Source organism: Toxotes jaculatrix, chromosome 12 (assembly GCF_017976425.1).
Source record: "Toxotes jaculatrix isolate fToxJac2 chromosome 12, fToxJac2.pri, whole genome shotgun sequence".
Lineage (NCBI taxonomy): Eukaryota > Metazoa > Chordata > Actinopteri > Toxotidae > Toxotes > Toxotes jaculatrix.
In genome coordinates this window covers 14,914,174-14,939,008 of record NC_054405.1, presented here as the reverse complement: position 1 = coordinate 14,939,008, position 24,835 = coordinate 14,914,174, and the positions used below count along the sequence as shown (strand labels likewise).

General features: G+C 39.4%; 3 protein-coding genes across 3 annotated transcripts; 2 read left to right on the top strand and 1 right to left on the bottom strand.

The window, feature by feature from the left end:
• The first annotated feature begins 206 nt into the window (after positions 1 to 206).
• LOC121190444 (G protein-activated inward rectifier potassium channel 2-like) lies at positions 207 to 10,797 on the top strand. Its single transcript, XM_041051173.1, has 3 exons — positions 207 to 258; positions 8,606 to 9,526; positions 10,445 to 10,797. The coding sequence occupies exons 2-3, from the start codon at positions 8,629 to 8,631 to the stop codon at positions 10,795 to 10,797; spliced, it is 1,251 nt and encodes a 416-aa protein (XP_040907107.1). The 5' UTR covers positions 207 to 258; positions 8,606 to 8,628.
• A 1,831-nt stretch (positions 10,798 to 12,628) lies between these two features.
• Positions 12,629 to 22,047, bottom strand: rabgef1 (RAB guanine nucleotide exchange factor (GEF) 1). Its single transcript, XM_041051172.1, has 9 exons — positions 21,818 to 22,047; positions 20,356 to 20,547; positions 19,247 to 19,452; positions 18,896 to 19,062; positions 18,447 to 18,528; positions 17,564 to 17,696; positions 17,037 to 17,128; positions 16,117 to 16,373; positions 12,629 to 15,527 (listed from the first exon to the last, which is right to left on the bottom strand). Exons 2-9 carry the CDS (start codon positions 20,532 to 20,534, stop codon positions 15,108 to 15,110), a joined length of 1,536 nt encoding a protein of 511 aa, XP_040907106.1. The 5' UTR covers positions 20,535 to 20,547; positions 21,818 to 22,047; the 3' UTR covers positions 12,629 to 15,107.
• Positions 22,048 to 23,182: 1,135 nt separating this feature from the next.
• On the top strand, positions 23,183 to 24,806 carry LOC121191010. The gene is made up of 3 exons (XM_041052054.1): positions 23,183 to 23,497; positions 23,671 to 23,973; positions 24,147 to 24,806. Exons 1-3 carry the CDS (start codon positions 23,183 to 23,185, stop codon positions 24,804 to 24,806), a joined length of 1,278 nt encoding a protein of 425 aa, XP_040907988.1.
• Positions 24,807 to 24,835: the final 29 nt, after the last annotated feature.

The window sequence follows — 24,835 nt, the reverse complement described above, 5'->3', positions numbered from 1 at the left end:
TCTCTCTCTCTCCCTCAGTGTTCACCTAGGTCTCTCTCCCAGCTGAGGGGTGGAGGCTGACGGCCGATGCCTTTTTCTGTGGAGAGGATGGAGAAAAGGGGGGATTAGTGGCTATTCTTCAGTCGGCTTTCGCGGAGCGACTTGATAATCAGAACCTGCAAACGGCGGAGAATTGTTTTTTATTTTTTATTTTTTTCTTTCATGGACACAAAACGACTTAAAATGACCCGGGGAGTGATCGTTGATCTGCTGAACAAGGTATGCACCTTTCCCTCAGCTGTTCCTTGTAGCGATGATGGCTTGTTAAATGTAATCATCTGTTATATGGGGGGCGGGGGGGTAGTTACATAATAGTGCAAGGCGAATCAGAGATTAATTAAGAGAATAATCAGCATCCAAAAAAAAAAAAAAAAGAAAAAACAAACAAACAACAAAACACGCATCTAGACTGTGACTGTGAATTTTAATTGTGGTTGATCCCGATGGATCCCGATTTTTCTCCCGTGGCATGATGAAGGGGGAAAAAGCAGCCGGTTAGATGGAAGAAACTGGAAGGTGCTGCAGAAGATGTTCCAGGCTGTGAGAGCCTGCAGGCCCGCGGCCTCACATCACCACAGGACCACGGCACAGATAAGGCTGCTAAACGAGCCATACTGGTGCATATGAAGGCAGAAAATGAACTGACATTAGGAGGCTATTATTATTATCTGGATCACCTTCGTCTCCATGACAACGGGAAATCTCCAGCCTTTTAGTTTAGCTCTCCGCTTCCTGCGGATGCACCTGATCCCAGCAAAAAGAAAAAGAAAATCATTTAGCCCTAGCCTTGCTCTATAATAAAAGTACGTTATGCTGAACAGGGGCTTTTCTTTAACCTGTGAGGGGAAATTTGAAAACGCCAGTGATCTCAGTTAAAGGGCCACAGGATGAGAACAGTGGAGCCAGTTACCCTCTAACCGGCTAACCCAGGTTTACCCTCCAGAAAGCAAGTTGTATTCACATATAGCAAGTCAAAAGTGAGAGCAGTAGCCTAATTATTTTTGTCTGATTTATGTATTTAAAACTAAAATGGCTTCATAGATGGAAAAACACTCTTGTCATCTGACCTCAATGGAAATTATAGATCTATTTGAACCACTTTCTGACAAGGCTGAATAGTTATTCAAAGGTTATTAATAAATTTACTATTGGTTAATTTGTAATATACTAATGCCTTCTAGTTCAGTTACAAGCCATTATTAAAAGCAACGTTTGCGTTGCCAGGTTGTAGAAAATCCTCCTCCAGCAAAGCTCTGTAATTCATCAGGGAGACCCTCCAACGGACTGTTTGGAGGAGTCTCCTGCTGGAAAAGGGCTTCAGGACATCTGGACCAAAATCTATTAATAAGCCACTTGTTAACAATTACAACTACACATGACTGACTGTAGAACCCTTGGTTTATTGACATTTATAGCTGAATGTGACTGAGTAACTTTTGCTAATGGTTCATTAGAAAACGAGAAACCCAAGACCCTATTACTGTCATACATTTTCAGGTATTTATAACTATTATTACTCAATCGAAAAAAAAAACAGCCATATTAGTAACCAAACATTTTTATTTAAACAGGAAATACTAATGCATGAGAGTCTTCATTCAGAAAGCAGAATGGAGACTTTAACTTAAAAATTACCATAAACATTTCACATTTACCATATTCTTCTCTCTACATTTGTGTTTTTCACACATATCAACAGCTAGTCAAATTCCAAGTTAATAAGAAACGATTACCATAATAAGTATGTAATTGTAAATGTTAATGAACAGTTTATAAATGGATTTCAGTTCAGATGTCCTGCAGCTCTTTTCCAGATGTTAAGTGGTTGAAGAGTCCACCGGTGAGGTCTCCCTAATGAATAGAAGAGCTAAAAAAGACAAACCAACTCTTGTGCTGGAGAAATTAATAAAAAAAAACAATTACAGGAATCACATTAAACATCAGATAATAAAGACTTTACAATCACCAGGGGGGAAAGAAAGAATCTGGGCAATTTTCAGTTCATAGCATTTAGAGGGTGCATATACCTGAAACCAAGATTAGTGTGTACATATGGGAAATCTTACGTTAAGTAGTTACTGAGTCGTGTACTGCAGTTACAAGATTTAAACAAGAGAGGAGATGTGAAGTGGTTTAGAAACTTTAACAGTGGAGCTTGGTAGATGAATGTCCTGAGATGATTCATTATCAAAAATCAACATCAGAAACCACTAATGGCTCAAGGCTAACTAATAGCTGTTTTTGTGTAATCTAAAATGTCTGCTAATTAATGTGAAAGTGATAACTGGATCTGATGTTGTGCATTAAAGGTTGCTGGTAGTGGCTTCACTTTAGCATTATAAATTATGTGTTTAATCACTAATAAAACCACATAATCGCAAATCAGTCCAGTTTTTAATGTCTAGTAAATACATTTAATCTCTAATGGAACCAGTAATTCAAATAAAATAAGTAATTCTAAACAAGATTTCATCTTAAACCAGCTGTTTGTAATGGCAGCAATTCTTCAACGTAACTAGACGTCTTTTTCAGGGCAGTGTGTTCTCCAATAAAATCTGTTCCAGTGTAATAAAGCCTTTCCAGTTGTCTCCCACAACAATCATTTCATCTTCAATAAGATATAATTCCTACTGAAACCATAGTTGTATCCAATAAAAGTTAGTTGCTTGGATTTATTGTTGCCTCTGCCAAAAGCTTCCCCCATCAAAACAAATCAAGGCTGTTTTAGTTTGTTTGAAGTTAAATCTGTTGCCTTTCTCAGCAGCCACAGTAGAGCAAAAACTCTGGCAGTCACTGTAGTGTGTCATAGTCATTCTTTGAAGGACAGATCTCGGACTTGACACAGTGTCTAAGCTGGTAACGTGATTCAACACGCACCAAAGCTCTACCTGTGTCAGGTTGGCAACCAAGTTTGACCTGGTTTGAGAACCCAGTAGCGACGTCCTGTTTACATAGACGTGAGACAGCACTACAGATGTTTCCAGGCAACAGATTTACATGTCAGTGAAACCTTAACTATCTAGGCCATAGCTGAAGCTTTACTGGTGCAGCACAATTTTGTAAATCAGAAAGTGGTCACTGAAAACTTCGGACATTACAGACAAACCAAGTTCAGGATTTAGAAATAGCTGGAGCAACAGATTCTGAGGAGAGAAAATTCTGAGTTGACAAAAATATTAAAAAACTTATCTGAATACCTTCATCACATTACTACTGCTGGCAAACTTTATTTTTTTTTTTTTTTTTTTTTTTTTTACCTCTCAGGCCACAGGTAAGAAGCCTACCTGTTTCCTGGTCTGATCCTCCTTCACTTTGTTATTGGTGGTGTTTACTCCAAGGGCAAACTCAACACTTCCTGAACAGATGTTCCATTAAAAGCTGGTGGGGCAGGATGCCTAACAGAAATCCTCTCCTTTTCCTTTCCTGATAAGCTATTAGTGTAAAGCATCTTCTTGTTTTTAATCCAGTTTACAAAAAAACTCACCCCTAATTTGTTTCAGTTTCAGTTCTCCCTTTATTGGATTTTTGTGTAATTTGGGTGAACAGTTCCTTTAATGCCAATATCACCATGGGTGGAGTGGTTAATTGGGTTCCATGCACCATATTAAAGAACAGCAATAACACAGCAATAGCTGATTTGCTGTATATGGAAGAATCAGTTGATGAATGAGACTAGTTTTCATTCACTGCGTTATTCTCACCTGAGCTCTAAAATGCTGGCGAAATACTGTGGTAAAGTTCGAAAATTATTTGTATGCGTCGTTTATTGTGCCTGTGCTCAGCTGTTTGTAGGCCTAAAAATAGTGTGTCCCCATGCGGCCTTGGCTCAATTTTGGCCACATCTGGATCAAGCTACCTGCTTAACAATAACCCTCACACAGCATAATGAAAAACTAGAAACTGAATCATGAAATCACATAAAAAGAGTGTCTGCTGATGTGTTTGCACAGTTTCGTACATATCGACAAAGACTTTCCTTTGAGTTGAGGTCCATCCGACACAATATTTAAATATGCACCACATCCTGCTGCAGACCAAGCATGTGGTTCAGCATACAGTAGGTGCACTTGAATAACCATCAGTGAAACTGATTGCCTTGTATGCAGTAACCTCTAGTGATTCAGTTTAGTTCCATTACAACATTAACGGTGGTCTCTGGTTTGCCTGAGAACCTATTTTGGGTGCCCCTGGAGCTGGAGGTAAAAGCCCTGTTCCTTTTTTTGTCCCCCATAGACAGGTTTATATGATGTGAACATGGCATTACAATTCTGTTACATACACTGCTAATGGCAAGTGGGAGCTAAAGAAAAAGGAAAACTGAAAACAAAAAGTCAGTTTTTTGGTCTTTACCAACTCCTGAAAAGCAGCTAAATGCAGCACTATGTTCACCAACTGATTGCTAACTTTATCTGCCTTTTGGTGCAGGTAACATTAAGTGGGGGCTTTTTTTTTTTTTTTTTTGCTGAAAAGCTGCCCTGCTGCAGTTGAAAAAAACAAAGCGACAGAAGTGGTGAGAGAGAATTAGAACAAGCTGTTGGTCACAAAACCAAAAAAAAAGGAAGTTGAAAGACGCCCCATCAATTAAAATGATTGCTGATCATAATTTACTAGCTTATATTGTTCCGTTAGTCTCAGTACCATTATAAGCCTCTATTATTATTATTATTATTATGTTTCCATTCACAGATATTCATCTGTTGAATATCTCGGAAATCCCAGATATGACATGAGTGACAGCTTTATGTACAGATAGAGTACGCTGTTCTTCCTCAGGCCTTCTGAAACAAGATGAAACAGACAAATGTTATCCAATGCTGCGGCCTCATCCAGTACATTCCTGCTATATTGTGAGCACTTGGTAGACTGAGCTGTGCGTTGCCATGGAAACCAGCGCTGCTGAAGCTCATAATATTCCCCTGTGAATGGAGAGCAGAACGGCTTCAACACAGCCATTTGTTCCAGTGGTAAAAGCACTGATGGTGGCTTAGGCTATGTGCACAGAAAAGGAAATCGGTACTGATCTCAGGACAGCACAACAGAAAAAAAAAAATCTATATCTGACAGCCACATCACAAGGAGCACATACTCTAGTGTATTTCATATGCACTGCATGGATTTATTTTTACCCTGGTGATGTCTGATTTAGCTCTTGGAGGAACATGTTCTGAACCATGGTGGAAGAAGTGATCAGTACTAATTTTTACCACTCTGTAAAAATACCTAATAAAGTTAAAAGTCCTGAATTAGAAATGTCACTGAAGCAAAATTCAATATAATCAGATTACAAATAATGTCCCTGCAAGTTTTACTGGATGATTGACTGAAGATAGGACTGCATCTAATAACTTATGGATTAATCTCAGTCATTTTCAAATCAAATCAATTTGTTTGGATTTTTGGTTTGTAAAATTTCAGAAAATAGTGACACCTTCACAATGCTTGTTCTGTTCAAACAATAGTCCAAAGCCTACCAAAAGTAAAGGCAGTAAATCCAAGAAGAGTTGAAGCAAGGGCAGCTGGACTTTGCTGTAAATCTATTTAACCTCTGTAAGGTTATCGAGGCCATTCATTAGTTCTCATGTTTGAGTTTTTGGAGTCACCTGAGGCCAAGTGTGAATGGTTGATAAATCTCTCGGGAAGGGATGAAAGGATAGCGTAGGTGTAGGTAGGGGATAGGTTGTGTTGTAGACCTTTCACTCCTCATTCAAACCACCTGTCCTCCCTGTCCTAAATATGTACATTGTTGTCCTCAACAGAGTGTCTCCTGTCTTTCAGATGAAGGAAAACTGCTAAGTCATGACCTCCTGTGTTGAGCGATGTGTTTGTTCAATGGTTGTTTACTTTCCCTTATATATAAGTGTGTTACTGCAGTTACAGTAGACTGCTTTTCTTGTGTTTGGTTGTGCTGTCTTTTGGATGGACCTGTCTATGTGTTTTTTTTTTCCGTTTGGAAAAACACAGGGATGTGGTGCTTGTTGAAAATCCTCCCAAGTTTCTCGGATACTCCAGACACATATGGGATGACGCTCTTGTTGCAGTTTTTATTTTTATTTTCTTCACCACCCACAGTGTTGGTGTTTTTCCTGGATCTTTGTTTACAAATGTCCAGTTTGGATATCCATAAGCTTTAAGTGAATCCTTCAGGTGTCTGTGCTCCTTCTCTTGGGCCTGGGCATTAGCTGCCGCATTCTCAGCTCAGTGGTGCAGGGTACGGATCACTCCTAGCTTATGTTCCAGTGGGTGGTGAGAGTCAAAGACTAAGAATTGGTCTGTGTGTGTGGGTTTCCCGTATACTCCAATGTGGAGGCTCCTGTCTTCTTCAGTGAGATACAGCACAGTCCAGGAAAGCCAAGCTGTTGCTCCTGACATCCTCTCATGTGAATTTGATGTTACTGTCCACTGATTTAATGTGTTCTGTAAAGGCTTGCACTCTGTGGATTTTAATTTTAAAACATGTGTCTTCCACATATCTGAACCAGTGGCTTGGTGGTGTTCCTCTGAAGGAGTTCAGTGCTCCGCTTTCTACTTCCTCCATGTAGAGGTTGGCTACAATAGGAGACAGTGGTGAGCCCATGGCACGGACGTGCCTTTGTCTTTTCTGTTTGAAACCTTAGAGGAAAACTCTAATGTTATTTCTTTATTCATTATCGCGCTTCAAGTATATAGAAGATTTAAAATGTCTACATTAAAACAAATGAAACAGAGTGGAAAAACAATACACATCATATGTATTTCCTTTTTGTGTGTGCATTTACTGTGCCATTATTAACTGAATGTTAGAGGGAGGATTGTGACATGAATTTTCAATTTTCCAATCAAATCTCAACACAGAAGACAACGTGAAAAGGTGAATTACATTTCAGTGTTTGAGGAGAGGCCAAATAAGTTTCCTTTCAACATATGTTTTTTCGTTTAATAAAATGACAATAAGCTATGAAAACAGCATATTTAGGAAAGGTACAGTGCTTTACTTCAAGAGCGTTGCTGCTTATGAAAAACTGCAGATGAACTTTTTTGTTTATGCTGGAGATTCTGTCCTGTCTAAACCTCCTTGCAGCACCATACCAACAAAGACAGAAAATGATAGGATACCACACAAAATATCATAATAAACTATCGGAAAAGCTTGTGTGGCCTCAATAATATAAACAAAAAGGATATCAAGGCCCAGTTGTGGGATGGGGTGTGTTATATTGGTTGTGACGGCCTCAGTTACTGAGAAACTTACTGTGTTCTTGTTACGTCAGATGGCACAAGATACACAAGATGATACAAGACTGTATCAGACCTCAGAGTGGTCATTACCTAAAGGTGGCAGCCAGGGCACCAAAAAAGTCAAATGTAGAAATGGACATAATTTATGTCACAGTCAAACCTTTGTTTTTACACTGTTTGTAATTTATCTTCAGTAGATTATCTTATTCTTCAGATATGGTCACCTCACAGTATGATTTCTCTGTGGGTGTTGAGGAGCTCCCAAGCACCCACAACGCATTACAACCTTAATTCAGCGTTACACTCCCACTCTATACTGCAGGAGCTACTGTGACAAAGTGTAGCTTGATTTTGGCAGTGTGGGTGGTGACACGTTTTCCCTCTGGCTCACTGTAGCTGCACAGTTTCATGCCGTAACTATTTAGTACTAATGGTGCATCTATACTGGGCTCAACTGGATGATACTGGAAACAATGGCAGTAGTGATGGAAATGACTGCTCTTTGAAGGGAGATGGATGTCGTGGCTCCATTCCTTTCCAACATTGTTCTTTAATTATTTTTTTTGGTTGGTTTGGTCCACTCGGCTGTCTTTTTCACTCCATACCAGACGACTACATTACTAGGTGAAAAGAGGCAGAAGAAGAGATTCAGCCATTTGTAGACAGTGGTCTCTGTTAAAACAGGCTGGAAATGATGATGTGAATGCATGCATTCATAGTTGATTTGATGTTTATATCTTTAACTGAAAATCCCTCAGGGATGTTTTAATGGTGTGATTTTAGCATGATATAGAACACAATTCCTTTTACTTATTAAAGCCAAAAAGCTAAAACATCTTTTAACGTATGTTTTTTTCAATGAAATATGATTGTAAATTCATACAGAAAGGGAAATGCGTATTAGAATCTTTAATGGATTTCACTTGCTTGTTTTTATTTAGGAATTTTAAATCTTCTGTAAGAACAAGAAAAGAAAAAGTTTTCAGTGTTGGAAAAAAAAAGAAGTTAGATCTTTAACTTAAGTAAAGGTAGCAATACAATGCTATAAAAATATTCCATTACAAGTCAAAGTTCTGTATTTATAATATTTCATGATGTTATATCATTGGATTATCCTTATAATCGATATTCGGATTATACGTTTCAGCTGGTTGGTGTAGAGAAAAAATTTCAAAGAAACCAGTGACTCCAGCAGTCAGATAAATGTTGTGCATTAAAAAGTTAAATATTTCCCTGTGAAATGTTGTTAAATGTAAGTATGAAGTATCTTAAAATGAAAGTATTCCAGTACAATTACTACAAAACTTGCTAGCTGTTGCTAATAATCAGTGCCATGTTTCCTCTCTTACAGGCTTGAATCCACCTAGAAACCCCATGGAGCAGGATGTGGAGAGCCCAGCCATCATCAGACAGCCCAAATTGCCAAAGCAGGCCCGTGAGGACCTGCCTAAACAGCTGGCAGAAATGGACAGGGCAAAGAAGATCCAACGGTACGTCCAGAAAGATGGGAAGTGCAACGTCCACCACGGGAACGTTCGAGAGACATACCGGTATCTGACAGACATTTTCACCACGCTGGTAGACCTCAAATGGAGGTTCAACCTCTTCATCTTCGTGTTGGTGTACACGGTGACATGGCTGTTCTTTGGCTTCATGTGGTGGCTTATCGCTTACCTCCGGGGTGATCTGGACCATATAGCAGACAATCAGTGGACTCCATGTGTCAATAACCTCAATGGGTTTGTATCAGCTTTTCTGTTCTCCATTGAGACAGAGACCACCATCGGTTATGGATATAGAGTCATCACAGACAAATGCCCCGAGGGCATAGTTCTGCTTTTAGTTCAGTCAGTGCTGGGATCTATCGTGAATGCCTTCATGGTGGGCTGCATGTTCGTTAAAATCTCGCAGCCCAAGAAACGAGCTGAGACACTAGTGTTTTCCACCAACGCGGTCATCTCAATGAGAGATGGACGACTGTGCCTGATGTTCAGGGTCGGAGACCTCCGAAACTCACACATCGTGGAGGCTTCAATCAGGGCCAAGCTTATCAAGTCTAAGCAGACCAAGGAAGGGGAGTTCATCCCTTTGAATCAGACAGACATAAATGTGGGCTACAACACAGGAGATGACAGGCTCTTCCTAGTGTCGCCGCTCATCATCTGCCATGAGATAAACCAGAACAGCCCCTTCTGGGAGATCTCACAAGCCCACCTGGCCAAGGAGGAGTTGGAAATTGTTGTGATTCTGGAGGGGATGGTCGAGGCCACAGGTGAGTCCTCGGATTCATAAAGTCTGAGGCTTTCTGGCCAGATGTTATATTTGTGATGTTACCATGCATAGATAACAATAATGTGTTCAGCAATTGTTATTCAGTAAAGCTCTTCTTTGTGCCTAAGTTCAGATGTATAGTCTAGTTAAATTCTAACTGAATTGCTTTGATTAATTAACCCTGTCTTTACCATCCTATAGGTTACACAGCACTAAGAGTTTATAGCCACAGCAGCAACTTTGTGATGTTGCACTTAGACATGGTGCTACTTTGAGCTGAATACTAACATCAGCCAAATGACCATACCAACATGTTGATGTTTAGCGAGTATAATATTCACAACAGTCATTTTCTTACAAATATTGAATGGATTCCCATTGAATTTGTTGCGCACATTTGCCTCAATTTCAGGATTACTTGTAATAATTTTATTTTGTATAATGTGAGAGTTTATAGACGTGTGCACTGTAGATGAAAATGTTAACATGGTAGATCAGACGGCATTGACGTGCCTTAGAAACTGGAATGCGATCGCTTGTCTCACTATCAGCTGCAATAAAATGAACCAATTACATAACGCCTGAGTGGTGTGTTTTGAAGCAGCTGCTGGAGGCTCACAGAGGACCCAGACAGCTGAGCCAAAGAGCACACTGATAAACATCAAAACACAAGTAAATGGCTTCGAAAAGTAGCGGTGGAATGTAACTAAGTACATTTACTTAAGTGTAGATTTTTAAGCACCTGCACTTTAGAGGAGTATTTTCATTCCATGCTACTTCATACTTCTACTAAAAATTGTGTGTAGATACCATGAGAGGAAAGTGAGTATTATGTTTTTTGTTTTTTGTAATTTGGATGAACTGACCCTCTCAGGTGGCCATAAATCTTTTAATCTTTAATGTTGCATTGTGTTTCCAGGCATGACGTGCCAGGCGAGGAGTTCATACGTCAGCAGTGAGATCAAGTGGGGCTACCGCTTCACACCAGTCCTGACACTGGAGGATGGCTTCTATGAGGTGGACTACAACAGCTTCCATGACATCTACGAAACCAACACACCCACCTGCAGTGCCAAAGAGCTTGCTGATATGACGAACCGCGCCCGCTTGCCCCTAACCTGGTCACTGGCCAGTAAGCTGAGTCAGCAGGGGCTTCCAGAGTCTGAGCAAGAGGGTCAGGAGACCAAGACCAGCACGGACAACCAGGAGAAGACCCAGCAGACTGAGAGGAACGGGGACATTGCCAACATGGAGAGTGAGTCCAAAGTGTAGCGATCGTGATGGAGGAGGGAAAGATGCCAAGCTTAAGGTCCATCTGAGATTATCGGACTGTACTGCACGTCTCCCAAATGGGGGACGACCACACAAGCTAGCGGAGCACAGGTGAGAATCTTAGTTACTGAACGAGGACCAGTGAGCACAGTAGACCAAGTATCCCTGCACCAAGATCCACTTTTTCTCAGTGATTCACAGTTACCACAAAAACAACAATAAACCATCTAGACATGTGGCCCACCGCTGAACTGAAAACCCTTTGCGGCAAGTGCATGTTTCAAATATAATGTGATGTCCTCCTGATGAGATTCCTATTATTTTTTCTATTAAAATATTCCTAGGGGCATTTGCATAAGTATTTTTGTACATACTATAAAATGTTTTGAATTCTTTGTTTTGTTGCGGTGTGAATATTTGACAGATGTTTGATACTAATTCCTTTAGGTTAGTTCTGTATATATTCTATGCCTTACTGTATGTATAAAGCTTTCATCATTTGTTTTTCAGAAATATATAAGCATGTATAAACATTATCCGCGGTTAATTTATCTTGTATTGTGTATATACTGTATGATGATAATAATGTTATAAGAAAAACATACATCTTAATGGATGCAAACTCTAGTTTAAACCAATGACAGATTCTTCCCCAAATGATACATGTTTGTTTAAGGTAGTTCTACACGCCTGCGATACTATTCCTCGAGAAGCCATGACTTGCTGTTTACAGCTGAGTGACTTCAGACAATGGCCCTTTAAAACTGCATTTAGTCACTTTTGCACATCGGAGGCCTCTAGTGGAGAAAGGTAGTCACTACTTCAGTCTCCAGAAATCCCTCACGTCACCTACCAGTATCAAAAATAAACAGTAAACTGCATATTATGTACTTGGTGAGGGTTTTTCTCTTTGTATGTGTAGAATTTCTTTTTTGAATTATTTATTTAGATGTGATTATCACAGCTTTTGAATGTGGCATATTTTTTTTCAGTGGTGGAAAAAGTACTGAGATCCTTTTTACTGGTAAAAGTACTAATACCACTTTGTAAAAACTACCTTAGTAACAGTCCAGTGGTATTATCAGTAAAATGTACTTAAAGAATCAAAATTAAACTACTTGTTTTGCATGACAAATAGCCTAACTACACAGTTTTGCTTTTTCTTTACAGATCAAAATCCTAAAAATGTGTTGTACTTTATCAGCTTATCATTTTAACATGTAAAATCCTGCTCTGAAAAATAACTGTTGCTGTCAGAAAATTAAAATAGTAAAATACAAAAAAAAGTACCATAAAATGAAAATACTCAAGTACAGTTACCACTAAAATGTACTTATGTGCAGACTTGGAGTAAATGTACTTAGTTACTTTCCACCACTGCAGTTTTCGTTTGTGGGAAAATGAAACAGGAGGATAGTGAAGAGGAACAGTCAGCGTGTGTTGTTAATTTCGGTTCATCTGTTGTGTTCTCCTGTTTGCCTCAGAGTCTTGACATGATCAACAGGTGGTGCTAAAGTAATGTATCTTCAAATCTGAACAGTGTGTTTTAACTACAGATTAGTTTTAGTGCCTAAATGTTTTAGGAACTAAAACTAAAGTGAGTCTTTTCAGAAATAATGCCATGAATAGTTTTTATATATTGGTTAACCTCATACAAAGTAAAGTAAACAGAAAAAAAAAAAACTGAACCAAATCAACATCTTCCATGAGCAGCCTTTGCCTTTAAAACTGTTTTTTCATTTGGAAGTAAAGTGCTGTATATAAATTGGTCCATATTTTATAGTTATTGTACAAAAAAAGAGACTAAATTCATTTACGTTTCATTTCACTGTTATCTTTATTTATTTTTCCCAACACTTAGCATCATCCACCTTCGTGCACTCATACCACTTTTACGTATAATTAATCATTATTTCTGATTCTGTCTAAAGAAGACTTTAGCTTCTAGTTTAATTGAGCCAATTTCCAGAAAACACACACATTTTATCATGACAGTTTGATGGACACTTCGTTATTAAACCCTTAAATGTGTGAAATGTTTTTTTTTGGACATTTTTGCCTTTCTTCACATAGTGACAGTAAGAGGACAGACAGGAAAGCTGGAGAGCCAGAAATGAACCCAGACCACTGCAGCCTTAATCGTACGGACTCTGCCAGGTGAGATATTTCACATTTCAGAATATGTTTGAAGGAGAATGCTGGTGTTATTCTGGATTTTCTTTCTGTCAACAAACCCCATGAAAAGGCCAAAATCAAGAGAGTGTTAGTCCATCTGTTTGGCCTTAGTTAATCCACTGTCTATCCTGACTCAGCCCCCATTTAGCTCACCAGTTTCTAAGGCCCAATTTTTTTTCTAAAAGAGCTATGAATTGCAGTTTTTAGCTAAGATCATTCAAACAGGGGTAGAAAGGGCTTTTTTGAGGACTACTATACAGTGTGTGCATATATATCAGATATAACAGGCTCTGGCTACAAGAAAATACTTTTGACCTTTGGATCAGTTCATTGTTGGTTTTCGTCTCAGTAAGATAAACACAGAATATCACCAGACCTATTCTTAAAAGTGGTTCCTGCTATTATGGTTTTGTTAAACCACACATGATAAATTCTGGTTCTCTTTGTAGTCGAGTAAATATCGTAAATTACATGAACATTCACAGGATTTTACATGTTCACTCTTCCCTTTTCTAGAATGAATGATGCTATTTAAAACAATCCTCAAGCCAATGAATCAACAGCAACAAAAAACAGTAGTAGGGCAGCAATGTTTCAACAGGCAATCAGATCATGTCAAACTCGATATTATACAGTGCATCACAAAATCACAAACTAAATCAACATTTAAAATGCATTTCTTTTAGTATAAGATGCTTACTACATCCTAACATTGATTAGTTATAGAGGCCAAAATACAGTCAATTATAAAAAACACAGTACAATGTTAAAATATATAGTGCATTTATAAAAACTGAAAATAAAAACTGAACTAACTGAAGGGCCTCTTGAAGTTAATCTGATACCTGACAATGACAGGACTAGTCCCGGAGTGGTTCTCTGTTTCCTCTAAATTTGTTACAGCTGGATTTCAGTTACAACTTCACCAAACTCAGTGACAGATACATAAAACTGCTCCACACAAAATATTAAACACAGCAAGAAAATAGATTATGCAGCTATACTGACAAGTCAAACTGGCCTCAAACAGAAAAATAAACTCACCACCAAATACCTGTTCATATTTGCTGTAGAATGTGAGATCTGCGTGGACACTGTGGATTCTGCTAGTGAAAACTGACGATTAGCAGCTGTAATGAAAGAGCAGGGACAGCTGAGGATTAGGTAACGATAAATGCCCGATCACATCAGTCCAACTGTGGACCTCAGCCATGCGGAGTGTCACAAAGGTATTACAGCACATAGGACTACTGCCACACTTAATTTAACTAATGTTCACGCAGTATAAGACAATAACATCTGTGTAAAAAATGTGAAATAAAAGTCCAAAAAACCCACACACACAAGACTGAAATCTTCAAGTATTACAGAGAAAATATAACTTTATCGTCAGTCTTTTACAAGATGTTTGGAACTAGCTACCATTAGCGTTTTAACATTAGCAAAGTGTGGGAAAAAAACAATAAAACAGGATCCGACTTAATGCTGCCATTAAAACATTTGTCAGTTATTAAAGACTGGGTGTTGCTTGCTGTATATGGTAATTTTGTATTTGTCAACTAAATAGCTGTACAATTATGTTTTTATCCAGAGTGGGAAGAAATAAAAAAAAAATGCTGAAAAAGCTGTTTTGAATTTAGGCACACATAACTCACTAAAATCAAATACTGTCACTAACTAACAAAAGGAGCTTATGTGTAGAGCGAAAATAAATGTTGGCGTCTCCAACAGGCTAATGTCAACTTCACTTTATGTAACATCAACCAGGTTGTGTGTTTTAGTTAATTTAGCCAAGTATTTCTTTCACACCTAACACACTACAAGAAATTTTTTTCCGAAAGTGAATAAAGTTAGACCCTTCTAGTGCTAGTTGGTGGTGTAGCTGGTGCTATTAAGTATTGAGTTTACTCACTCTGAATTAAGGAAATAAGTGTAGTAAGTATAGTGTACCATATATTAAATAGGGAGTGGTTTTGGACACAGTTTGAGCTTTTAAGGTGCAGAAGAAGCTCAGTAAAATGTTCAGGAGATTTGTGTATTTGGGACGTTACGATCAAACTCAAAACACAGGCAATGAGCTGACTTCTTTAAAGCAGCTGCACTGTGTGAAATGTTTCCTCCGTTTGTAGACTCCACTACCCAGCAAACACTTGGGGTGTGAGGGGTGGCGGCAGGTTGTCGTTGTCCATGTTGTTGGCATCAATGGCAGAAACTGTGCAAGACATGATCTCCAGGGGGTATTTCTCCAGGATGTCGTGCACCTCCCGCTGTACACTCTCAGGCCAGGAGAGCAGGTCAGCCTGCAGGCTCTGAGCAGCCTCCATTAGCCTTTCCTGCTTGCTTGTGAGGCTCGACAGCAGCTCCAGGTTGTGATTGAGCTGAGCCAGGACTGGGTTGGTGGCAGTCACACCAGGTGCTGAGCCAGCGTGGGGCCAGTCACCCTCAGAGCTGTTGAGTCGTGGTGAAGCTTGGCCTGACATGTAGCGCTCAAATTCCTCCGGAGAAAGGTTGAGAGACTGAGCATCCAACTTCTCGATGAAGGCCGCTGCACAACACTAAAAAAAGAAAGGAAAAAAAAGCTCACTAATTAATATATGTTGTTTATTTGATATTCATTCAAAGATGACAGTATAAAGACCAAGACTGAATGTTCAGTTTACAATCAGATATGACAAAGAAAAACAGCAAATCATCATATTTAAGAAGCTTTAACCTGCAAATGTTTGGAATATTTAATTGAATTATGATTACAACAATTAATCGCTTATCAAAATAGTTATTTAATTTCAGTTGATCAACTAATCAATCAGCTAGTTGTTGCAGCTCTACTGTCAGCAGATTCTGATCCAAATGTTGCTGAATCCTTATTTGTGCATGTATGTGATGCCACCTTTTCCCAACTAAAACACGTGAGAGATTTTCATATATATGTGATATATGTACTGTAAAATGTCTTAATGGATTTAAAATTTTACAGATGAAGTTAAACTGTAGAAGGACAACACATACAACTCATTTTTAATTGCCTTTTCAGTTTCATAAGCCCCTGGCTTTGCATGTACAGAACCACTGTGAAGCGAGAGGCCTCCAGCTCAAACTGGCTCTGGAGAAGAACTGAAGTAGAAGACGACAAAAAAAACTTACCAGGTTAGTGAAGTAGTATCCATCCTCTCCGGTCATCAGCCTACTGGGGTTACAGAAGCGGGTGATGTACTGGATGTTGGACTGAAGTCGTGGAGGGTTAGCCTTGAGCACAATGTAAATGAGAGCAGGGAGAAAGTCGTCAGCGGAGGCCGGCTCATTCTTGGTGATCCTAATGGCACTGAAGATGTGTTTACTGCAGCGTGTAATGCACGCAAGTTTGTCCCGAGGAACCCTCTTCGAGTCCATCTCAATGATATCTGCAAGAGTCACAGATATGTACATATAAGGCAGAGGCTGGACAGACTAATGTATCATCAGGCAGTTAGAAAATATAATCAGTTTCCTGCGCAAAAAACATTAAACACCCAAATAAAAAAAAACAAACAAAAAAAACAATGTCTCACTTCTAGAGCTGAAACAATCAGTCAATTAACTGATGTTGTTTTACAGGAAATTAATCAACTATTTGGATGATCGATTAATCATTTTCATTATGTTTTAAGAAAAAGAGTAAAAGCTTCACAGGATCCAGCTACTGAAATGTAAATGTTTATTGGCTTTCTTCACCTTGCATAACAATGAACTGAACATCTTTGGTTTAGGACTGTTGGTCAGAAGAAACAGAGAATTTGAAGACGTCAGCTTGGGCTCTGACAAGGTGCTAAACTTATCTTTTGACACTGATTGGCTCAAGAAAACCATGACTAATCGACAGACTAATCGATAGAGGAAACATTTTTTAACTGCAGCGTTACTCTCCTCGGGCAGTATCTGGCCATGCAGGCAGTTTTTGGTTTTATCTTGTTGAGATATCGGTCTCTGAGATTTCTGCCTCCACCCTGATACTAGAGTATGTGTGTGGGTGAATAAGACACAGTGTACAGTACTTTGCCGACATGTATGCTGTAGCAGACTCTGACCTGTTATTGCTTTGACCACGTTCTCAGAGACTTCAGGGATTTCTTCATCCATAGACACACACAGCATCTGGATTGTCACCCAGTGTAAAGCCCTGCACCATAAAGAAGCAAAGTTATGTTCGCGGTCTACAGTTTTTGTTTTTGAGGATCTGATCTAACCACACACACACATTTGTCAGTATCCCCCTGGGTGACAAACACATGCAGTCAGCAGCTGCCACTGTGCATTCGCATGTAAGAAAAACACACTGAACGCTGCTAAAAATGGCTATTGTGTAATCAAGTGCACAAACAGACTCAGACAGAAGTTTTCACAGACTGCTGCAGATTAAAGAGAAAGCTTTGCGTAGTGAGGCTTTCTAATGTTTCTGCTAAGACTAAAATGGGCACACGCTTATCAAAACAAAATGTAACTGTATCCTGTCTGAATATGTGTCTATTGTTCCACTCCTAGTGATCACTCTCGCTTGATATATTAATATTATTATGAGAACATCACTGCCGGATTTGGATCCAGAGAGGCCCACCTTATCCTGTTCTGTGTGGCCAAATCCTTCTTCTCATCATCCGTGGTTTCCGGACAGAACACGCTCTTATACAGACGCGTCATGATGTATTTCTCCACTTGGTCCATCACCTGCTCCACAGAATCTGAAGAGCCTGGTGAACAATAATATTTCAGACCACAGTGGTTAGAGATGTAGTGTCAAATTTACGCACCTAAGTGGAAAATCCTGCTTGTGCTGCCATCTAGTGAGTGCTGCATACTGTGTACACACCTTGTGCAGTACAGAACATCACATTAGCACAACAGGCCGAGCGAAAGCCTGAATCGTGATGCGAGTTCAGCTCGGTCTGGCTCTTTTTGGGTTACATGGCCTCACTAGGAGCCCAACATCGGTGATCCAGGATAACCGGTATCATAAAGCTGGTTATCATGTGGCTCTGTTAACTCTGAGTTTATCAGTCTAGCTACGAGAATGTTCGTGGAATGAGACGAAACAGCGATGCCTGCAGAGAAACAAGATTATAGCGGTAACAAAAACTGAAGTACAGTGTAGGTTCACCTGATCAAAATGCTGCAATTTACTAATTAACAGTGAAATAGTTCATATGCAGTGATAACTGGTAATAATATTAATTCAGCTATAAGTGTGGTAAACTACAGTATTTCTCTGTTTGATCATGATCCAGTGGCTGATGACTCTGTTTTTCCAGTGATCTGATTGGTTGGTGGTTTCGCTGTTGACAAGTTTTGATCTGATCTTCTGACGTGAAGTTGATGTTACCATGACGATCTTCTGATGATGGATACTTGTCAGGAGGATAACTGAACTTAGCCATGGAACCTTTTTTCCTGGACATAATTGTTGAATGTTGTTTTCACATAAGAAGCTCCTCTGAACCAACCTTTAAAGTAACTCATTAAGCGGTCAGCCATGCCCTGGTAGAAATCCTGAACGCACTCTGAAAGTTCCTCAGCACTGAGATCCTGTCAAGACAAGAAGTTAAGGTAGGTCACTATCTATAACTCATGTTACAAAGCAGAAGTTTAAGAAAGTAAAGTTATCAGACCTGATGTGTATTAGCACACACACCATGAATTTAAAAAAGCAGCAATGTAACCTGTCATTTCAGCTGGAAGAGATGATGACGATAAAAACTGTCAGATCAGTTACACAAATCGATTATTGCATTGATCTGTGCTTGTGTTTTACTTTAGTTTTATTTTATTGTTTTCTAATCTAAACATTTCACATTAAGAGTAATTTAACAAAGAACGCATTCACATTTAAAAGTTCCAACTATCATTATAAATGTATCATTATTATTCCACTAGATTTCTGAGTATAACAGACCTTCTTGCTTGACATGTTCACTATGAAGGATCGACACTGCTTATGGATCTCCCGGCCGGGCTTCTGGAGGTTTTTCAAGAAGTCAACAAAGTCCCTGGACACTTGGTCTGTCTCGAAGCTGGCGTGGCGGCTAATGGATGGACTGGGTGTCTTGCCCTCTTGGGTTTCTGGTGAGGAAGAACCACATTTAGGAATAGAATGACTTTTTGGCTGCTGTACTCTCCATCTGTGTCAGCATGGTGACCTTGCAAATATTTCAGGTTAGTCTAAATGAGCAAAACATGAAGCAGTGACCTTGGCAAAAAACCAGTCAGAAAGTGGACTGAGTTGTATGTTGTGCTAACGTCAAACCTTTCTTGGGAGCAGCACGTGATGACGGGCTGAAGAACTTCTTAACAGTGGTGACCTTTCGTGTCTTCTCATTGGTTTTCTTCTCCTCAAACTTGGAAAAGGGTCCTAAAGAGGTGTGCCCTTGGTGTGGTGCCGTGGACTGGGCTTGGGACTGGGTCTGAACTCCATGACTACTGGCATACGCTGCCTCCTCCTCTCGTTGCAACCTAAGGCAAAGGAAAATTGATAGAGAATGTGTCAGTAATTCCAGTAATTCAATTTTAAAGATCAAAACTTGCAATTAGTGTCACTGTATCTTGTCAAATTCATATACAGTGTCACTGACAAAGTTGCATTCTGAATGAATATGCTACAGGTATAACTGATGAGCACAAAAGGCACTTTTACTTTTTCAGTTTGATTATATGTGGAAGCAACAGTATGAAATCATGCTTTTCATTATAGGAAAGTGCCAAAGCAACTGAGAAAATTATTTAAAGCTTAATTTAAAAAAGCAATTTGATGTGTCTTTTGGCATTACATTACTGCTATGTAATTTTCATGAACTGGCCTAGCTGATTTATTTCATAAGTAAATTATATAAAGGAAAAAAAAGCCAGCTAATTGGCACTCGTGTGCTTCAAGTGGTACTAAAATATTAAAATATTGTGGTCCACATTATAAAAGCATTAGATAAATTAATTAAAAGAGCTGACACATTTTGTTCGCCTTTGTCAAGAGCTTTAATGGTAAAGTTTACCATATTCAAATCTGCAGTTGTTGTATTATGTTTTGACAATATGCAGATTCAAATTTTAATAAAATATTGTTACCATAATAAAAAAGCATTGAACTGAGAGCAAATAAGTATTTTAGACAAGGCTGATAACTTTGCCATAAGTCTACAGTTTTTAAATAGTTTGACCAATCATTTAACGTCTTTAAAAAAAAAACTGATACTTTACATCTACGAATGCAGTCAACTCATCAGGATGCAGGCCTTTGTTTACCAGGAGATGGACTTGCATGTTTTAATTTGTTTTCTTTCGTTTAAGTATCAATGAAAAGTCAGAGACAGCTGGAAATTTTTAAACCTAGGTAGTGAAGGTGCAGGCTAGTAAAGGTCTTACTTTTCTGCCAGGGCCCAGTCGTCCTGGATCTGTTTTTGCCGTACCCGCTGGTACTCTTCCCTCCAGCACTTGGAGCACAAACCCTGCCATGCTGCGTTGCCGTAGTAACCGCATCCCTTTTTGCACAGGAGGTCTGACTGGTCCACATGTATACCCCGTCGCTCTGTCCGCTGACTCATAATGCTGGACAACCTGATATGAAAAATTCATCATCTGATTTATTAGTGTATTTGTATGCACTGCTGAACAGACTGATCTCTATTCTGCTGCCTGCACGGAGCATTTATGACGCTCCCAGATTATCACACAGTTTATAAGCACCCTATCTAATGCACAAACCTCACAGTTTAGACAAAAAGCAGCCTTTCTATATCATGTCAGCAAATGTCAATGTGTCTGCTCAAGATGAAACTAGACAGTTCTATTTTATTTCCTGTGTTACTGTATTGAAATTTAAAACATTTATTTATACATTTTCTGTGTGTGTAGCATGGAGGGGGCAATCCTATATTATATAACGACTACAAAGATGAACCTCGAACCTTAGCCAACCTTATAAGGTCGTAAATAAAGGGACACTACAATAATTAAGTATTGCAATTCAGTTCAGAGATTTACAAAAGACAGATCGTGAAATGACTGGTCATAATAGAAGCAGAAAGGGCCAAGATAACCTGACTTTTAGTCCTTAGCATGAGTCAAGCTCCAAAAACGACTTTTTATGTTACGTCTCTTTCATACATTACACGTTATTATAAATTGTTAAGGTGATTTTGATCACCGTTATTTGTTAATTGCACTGCTATAGATCAATAAGGATTATACCTTGTGTATGTGTTTCACAGCAGAACGTCTTTGCTTTGAACTTTTTATTTATCATTGTCACTTTCCAATGTTCAAGTCAGGCTCAGGGCCAGACTAAATCATGGTGGGATCAGGGGAATAATTGTGGCCCCTGATGAACCTACAAAGAATTATCACCTGCATCAGCAGCTGACACTGAAAACAATCTATCCTTGTCTTAATCTACATTGGAGGGATAAATACTGTTCTTACAACTCTCTCTACACCTCTGCTACTCTCTTGTGTTTTTATGGTGGTGATGGAGAGCATTGTAGCGTCAATATCTCCCATGGGTGTTCAATTTAGTTGAGATCTGATTACTGTGAAGGCCGTAGAATATGATTCACATCATTTTAATAGTCACTGGACCATCCAGTGAGCCCTCCTGTCCTATATACAGACAGAAACCATGATTCCCCGTGTGTCTCGACCTATGGTCTCGCCTCATTTATTCAAGGCTTTCCTTTAACTTGTCGACTATCTGTCGGTCAGTTAGCTAAAGATGTAGCTGTATTTTACTCAGCGATAACAGACAACAACGAGAAAATCCAGCTCACAGGCTGCTCACCGATCTTACACTTTACCATGACATGTCCCTGATGTTTGCTTTAGTACTCACCTGATTAGCTTTCACCGAGCTGAAGCAGGAACACACCGCCTCTGCGCGATGACCAACGGCCAAGGTTTAGACACTGACGTCTTCGTAACGACGCTATAGTCCGGTTATTACATTATCAGACTGAGACTGGAGGCATTTATTCAATTTATCATCTCAAAACAGTCAAACTCTTTAAGAAAGAAAATACAGTTTTTGCCTAAGCATTCCGATTAAAGTCGGTAGTTTATTTACTTAGGCATGAAGGACTAATTTCCAAGGATTGGTGAATGTCGTCATGCAGAAAAACCGCTGACAGAGGGTCATGTGACCGACGGAGATGGGCGAGTTAGGACGGAACAGTACGGAAGGGTCTTCACTTTTATTTCCGTCTCAACCAGATGTTGGGACAGACATAAGTCAAAATGACGTATCACAATGGACCCAAGTATTACATCTTTATATGTAATACTGTAATATAAATATAAATATATGTATACTTATAATTATATGTGTAATACTACTACTACAGTATTACTACTATTTTTTTTTATCCTAAAGTCTTGCCACAACACCCCTTTCACTCAAAACGTAGTTCTAGTTTATAGTATGTGATACAATAAAATAAATTATATAGAGAGTTAAATATTCTGATATTACTAAAAAAAAATTATATTGATGTAAATTTCAGTACAATATGCAGGTGCTTTGTTTCAAAAGTGCTTTTTCAATGTACAACAGTTAGGCCAAATACTGGATAGTCTAAAGTATTTACACTATTGTACATCGACTCATGAACTGTGTTTACAGATTCACACAACATTTCAACAGCTACAGTTGGTCTATGGACAACCCCCGGCTTTGAGGTTGGGTCTGGATGTCATATATTTTGGACTCTTACTTGAGCCCTTGCCACAGTGCCCGAAAGTGGAATTTGCTGAAGGGCGGGCAGAGTAAATCTGTTCCTTGCAGTGAGCTGACTGCTTGCTTATTGACATTGAGGTTAATGTTCAGTGGTTGTGTCTAAGTCTAAATGTCAGTTGGATTACAAAAAGTGCTGTGACTTCAGTATCATCTGTAGGCTGCACTGATTCTGAAACAGATGGTTATTATATGCTTACTGTGGAAGTCTTATTTGTTCAATGAGGAAAATAAGGTTGATGCTGCTGTAATTACTGTATGTGTGTGTGAAGCCTTGTTTTATTTGAGCTAACAGGTTATGCATTTATATTTATATGCATGAGTGCTTCATTCGACTGGTCACGCTGATAACATCATTCTGACTGGGGCAAATAAACACACAGAGGGTCAGAAACACAGATAACAAGCAGTCTTGTTTCACACACATGCACATACCAACACACACTGACTAGACAGACAGATACAGCCATGATCCTGACAGGTCGCAGCTTGTGTCTTCCTTCTCCAGCCACTGTCCAGGAGCTGTTCTCTGTGGCTCGAGACGCCAGTATCATCCCTGATATCTCCTTGGATCCGGTTCTCACCACCTTCTTGTCGCTGGACTCCTCTGCAGCACTGGAGCATCAATATGCTTTCTTACAGCGGAGCATGAGCAGGGAGCAGCAGACCAAATTCAACCTCAGCCTGACTAGAGAGCTGGGAGGCAGCAGCAGGGTCACCTATGGAGGAGTAGGGGTGGTTGCCTTGGCTCTGTCCATGCTTTTTGACCAGGTTGCCCAACAAGTAGGTAAAACTTTTTTGTTTTGTCTTTATTCAATACTGAAATCAGCAGAACCCTGTACTGTCTTTGCTGATCCCTTTTCTTCTAGCACCACTTAGACATTGACTTTTTAGAGTTTTTAGAGATTTCTAAACTGTTCTCTCTATCACACCTTTCCTCTCTGTTGTCTAACCAGGTCCGAGCACAAGGTTCAACAGAGGGGGACCTGTCAACTCAGAGATCCCAGGTTGAGAAGATTTTTGGCATCAGTAGTTCTTCGAGAATTGGCTGGATTATCCACAGCTACCTCTGCCTGATCCCTGGCATTGCCAACGATGAGGAGAAGATGGCTCAGACTACAGAGCTCTATGACAGCTGGCTGAAACTTGAGCTGATTGACCATTATGAGAGGATGACCACTAAAAAAAGAATGAGTTCGGTGTCCATGCAGCAGTGGTTGACAGGAGCTGCATTTCATCTGCACATGAGAATCCATCAGGTCAGGACAGAGAAAAAAAGCTTAAAGTTAAAATGCATGTTTTACATTTTTAATATAATGAGTTGACATGATATTACATGCCCACCCATCATTCCTGATGTGCTGAATCATCCATAGAGAACATAATTCCTGGGGATTTTGATCTGAAATTACATTTATTCTTGTTCCAACAGGTCCGGCTGAACTCTGTGCCTTTAGGATCAGTACTGTCACTGCGACTGTCTTATAAGACGGGGTTAAAACGCTTGGTTCAGGGCTACAATGCCTATCTACGCAGAAATATCCAGGAGATTGTAGCTCCAGGTCCACAAAAACCCAAAACTAGGACAACGAGTGGACCAAGACAAACTAACATATCTAGCAAAACCAATATGACCTGCTCAAGTAATCACCTTTTTAATGTTACTCTGGTTAATGCAAGTATTGCAACTGATAGATTTAATGAGACTACTGCACCCAGTTCAACTTCTGAAATAAGCAGAAGCTGTAAAATGCATGGATTGAGAGAAAACTTTAGAGTAGAGAATGTGTCAAAAGGAAGCAATGCAACGGCTGAAGGTGTGGTAAACAGAGAGAGACTCACCAGTTTGACTGGATATAGCAGGGAGGAGGAAGCTGGCACGATGGGCCTGTTAGTCATTGAGCCATGGAGGAATGTGAGTCACAATGTGCAGCACCACCCCTGTGAGTCTCCAGCCATACAAGAAGCTTTGGTGACTCGTATCATAAATGCACAGGACCTGGAGCAGAATAGAAACTTTTTCCTGTACCCTGAGAAAGTTTTACACAGCCTGCTCACGCAGAGGAATGACTTTGAGTTAAAGACAAATTAGATCAGAATGAATAATGTGCAACTGAATCT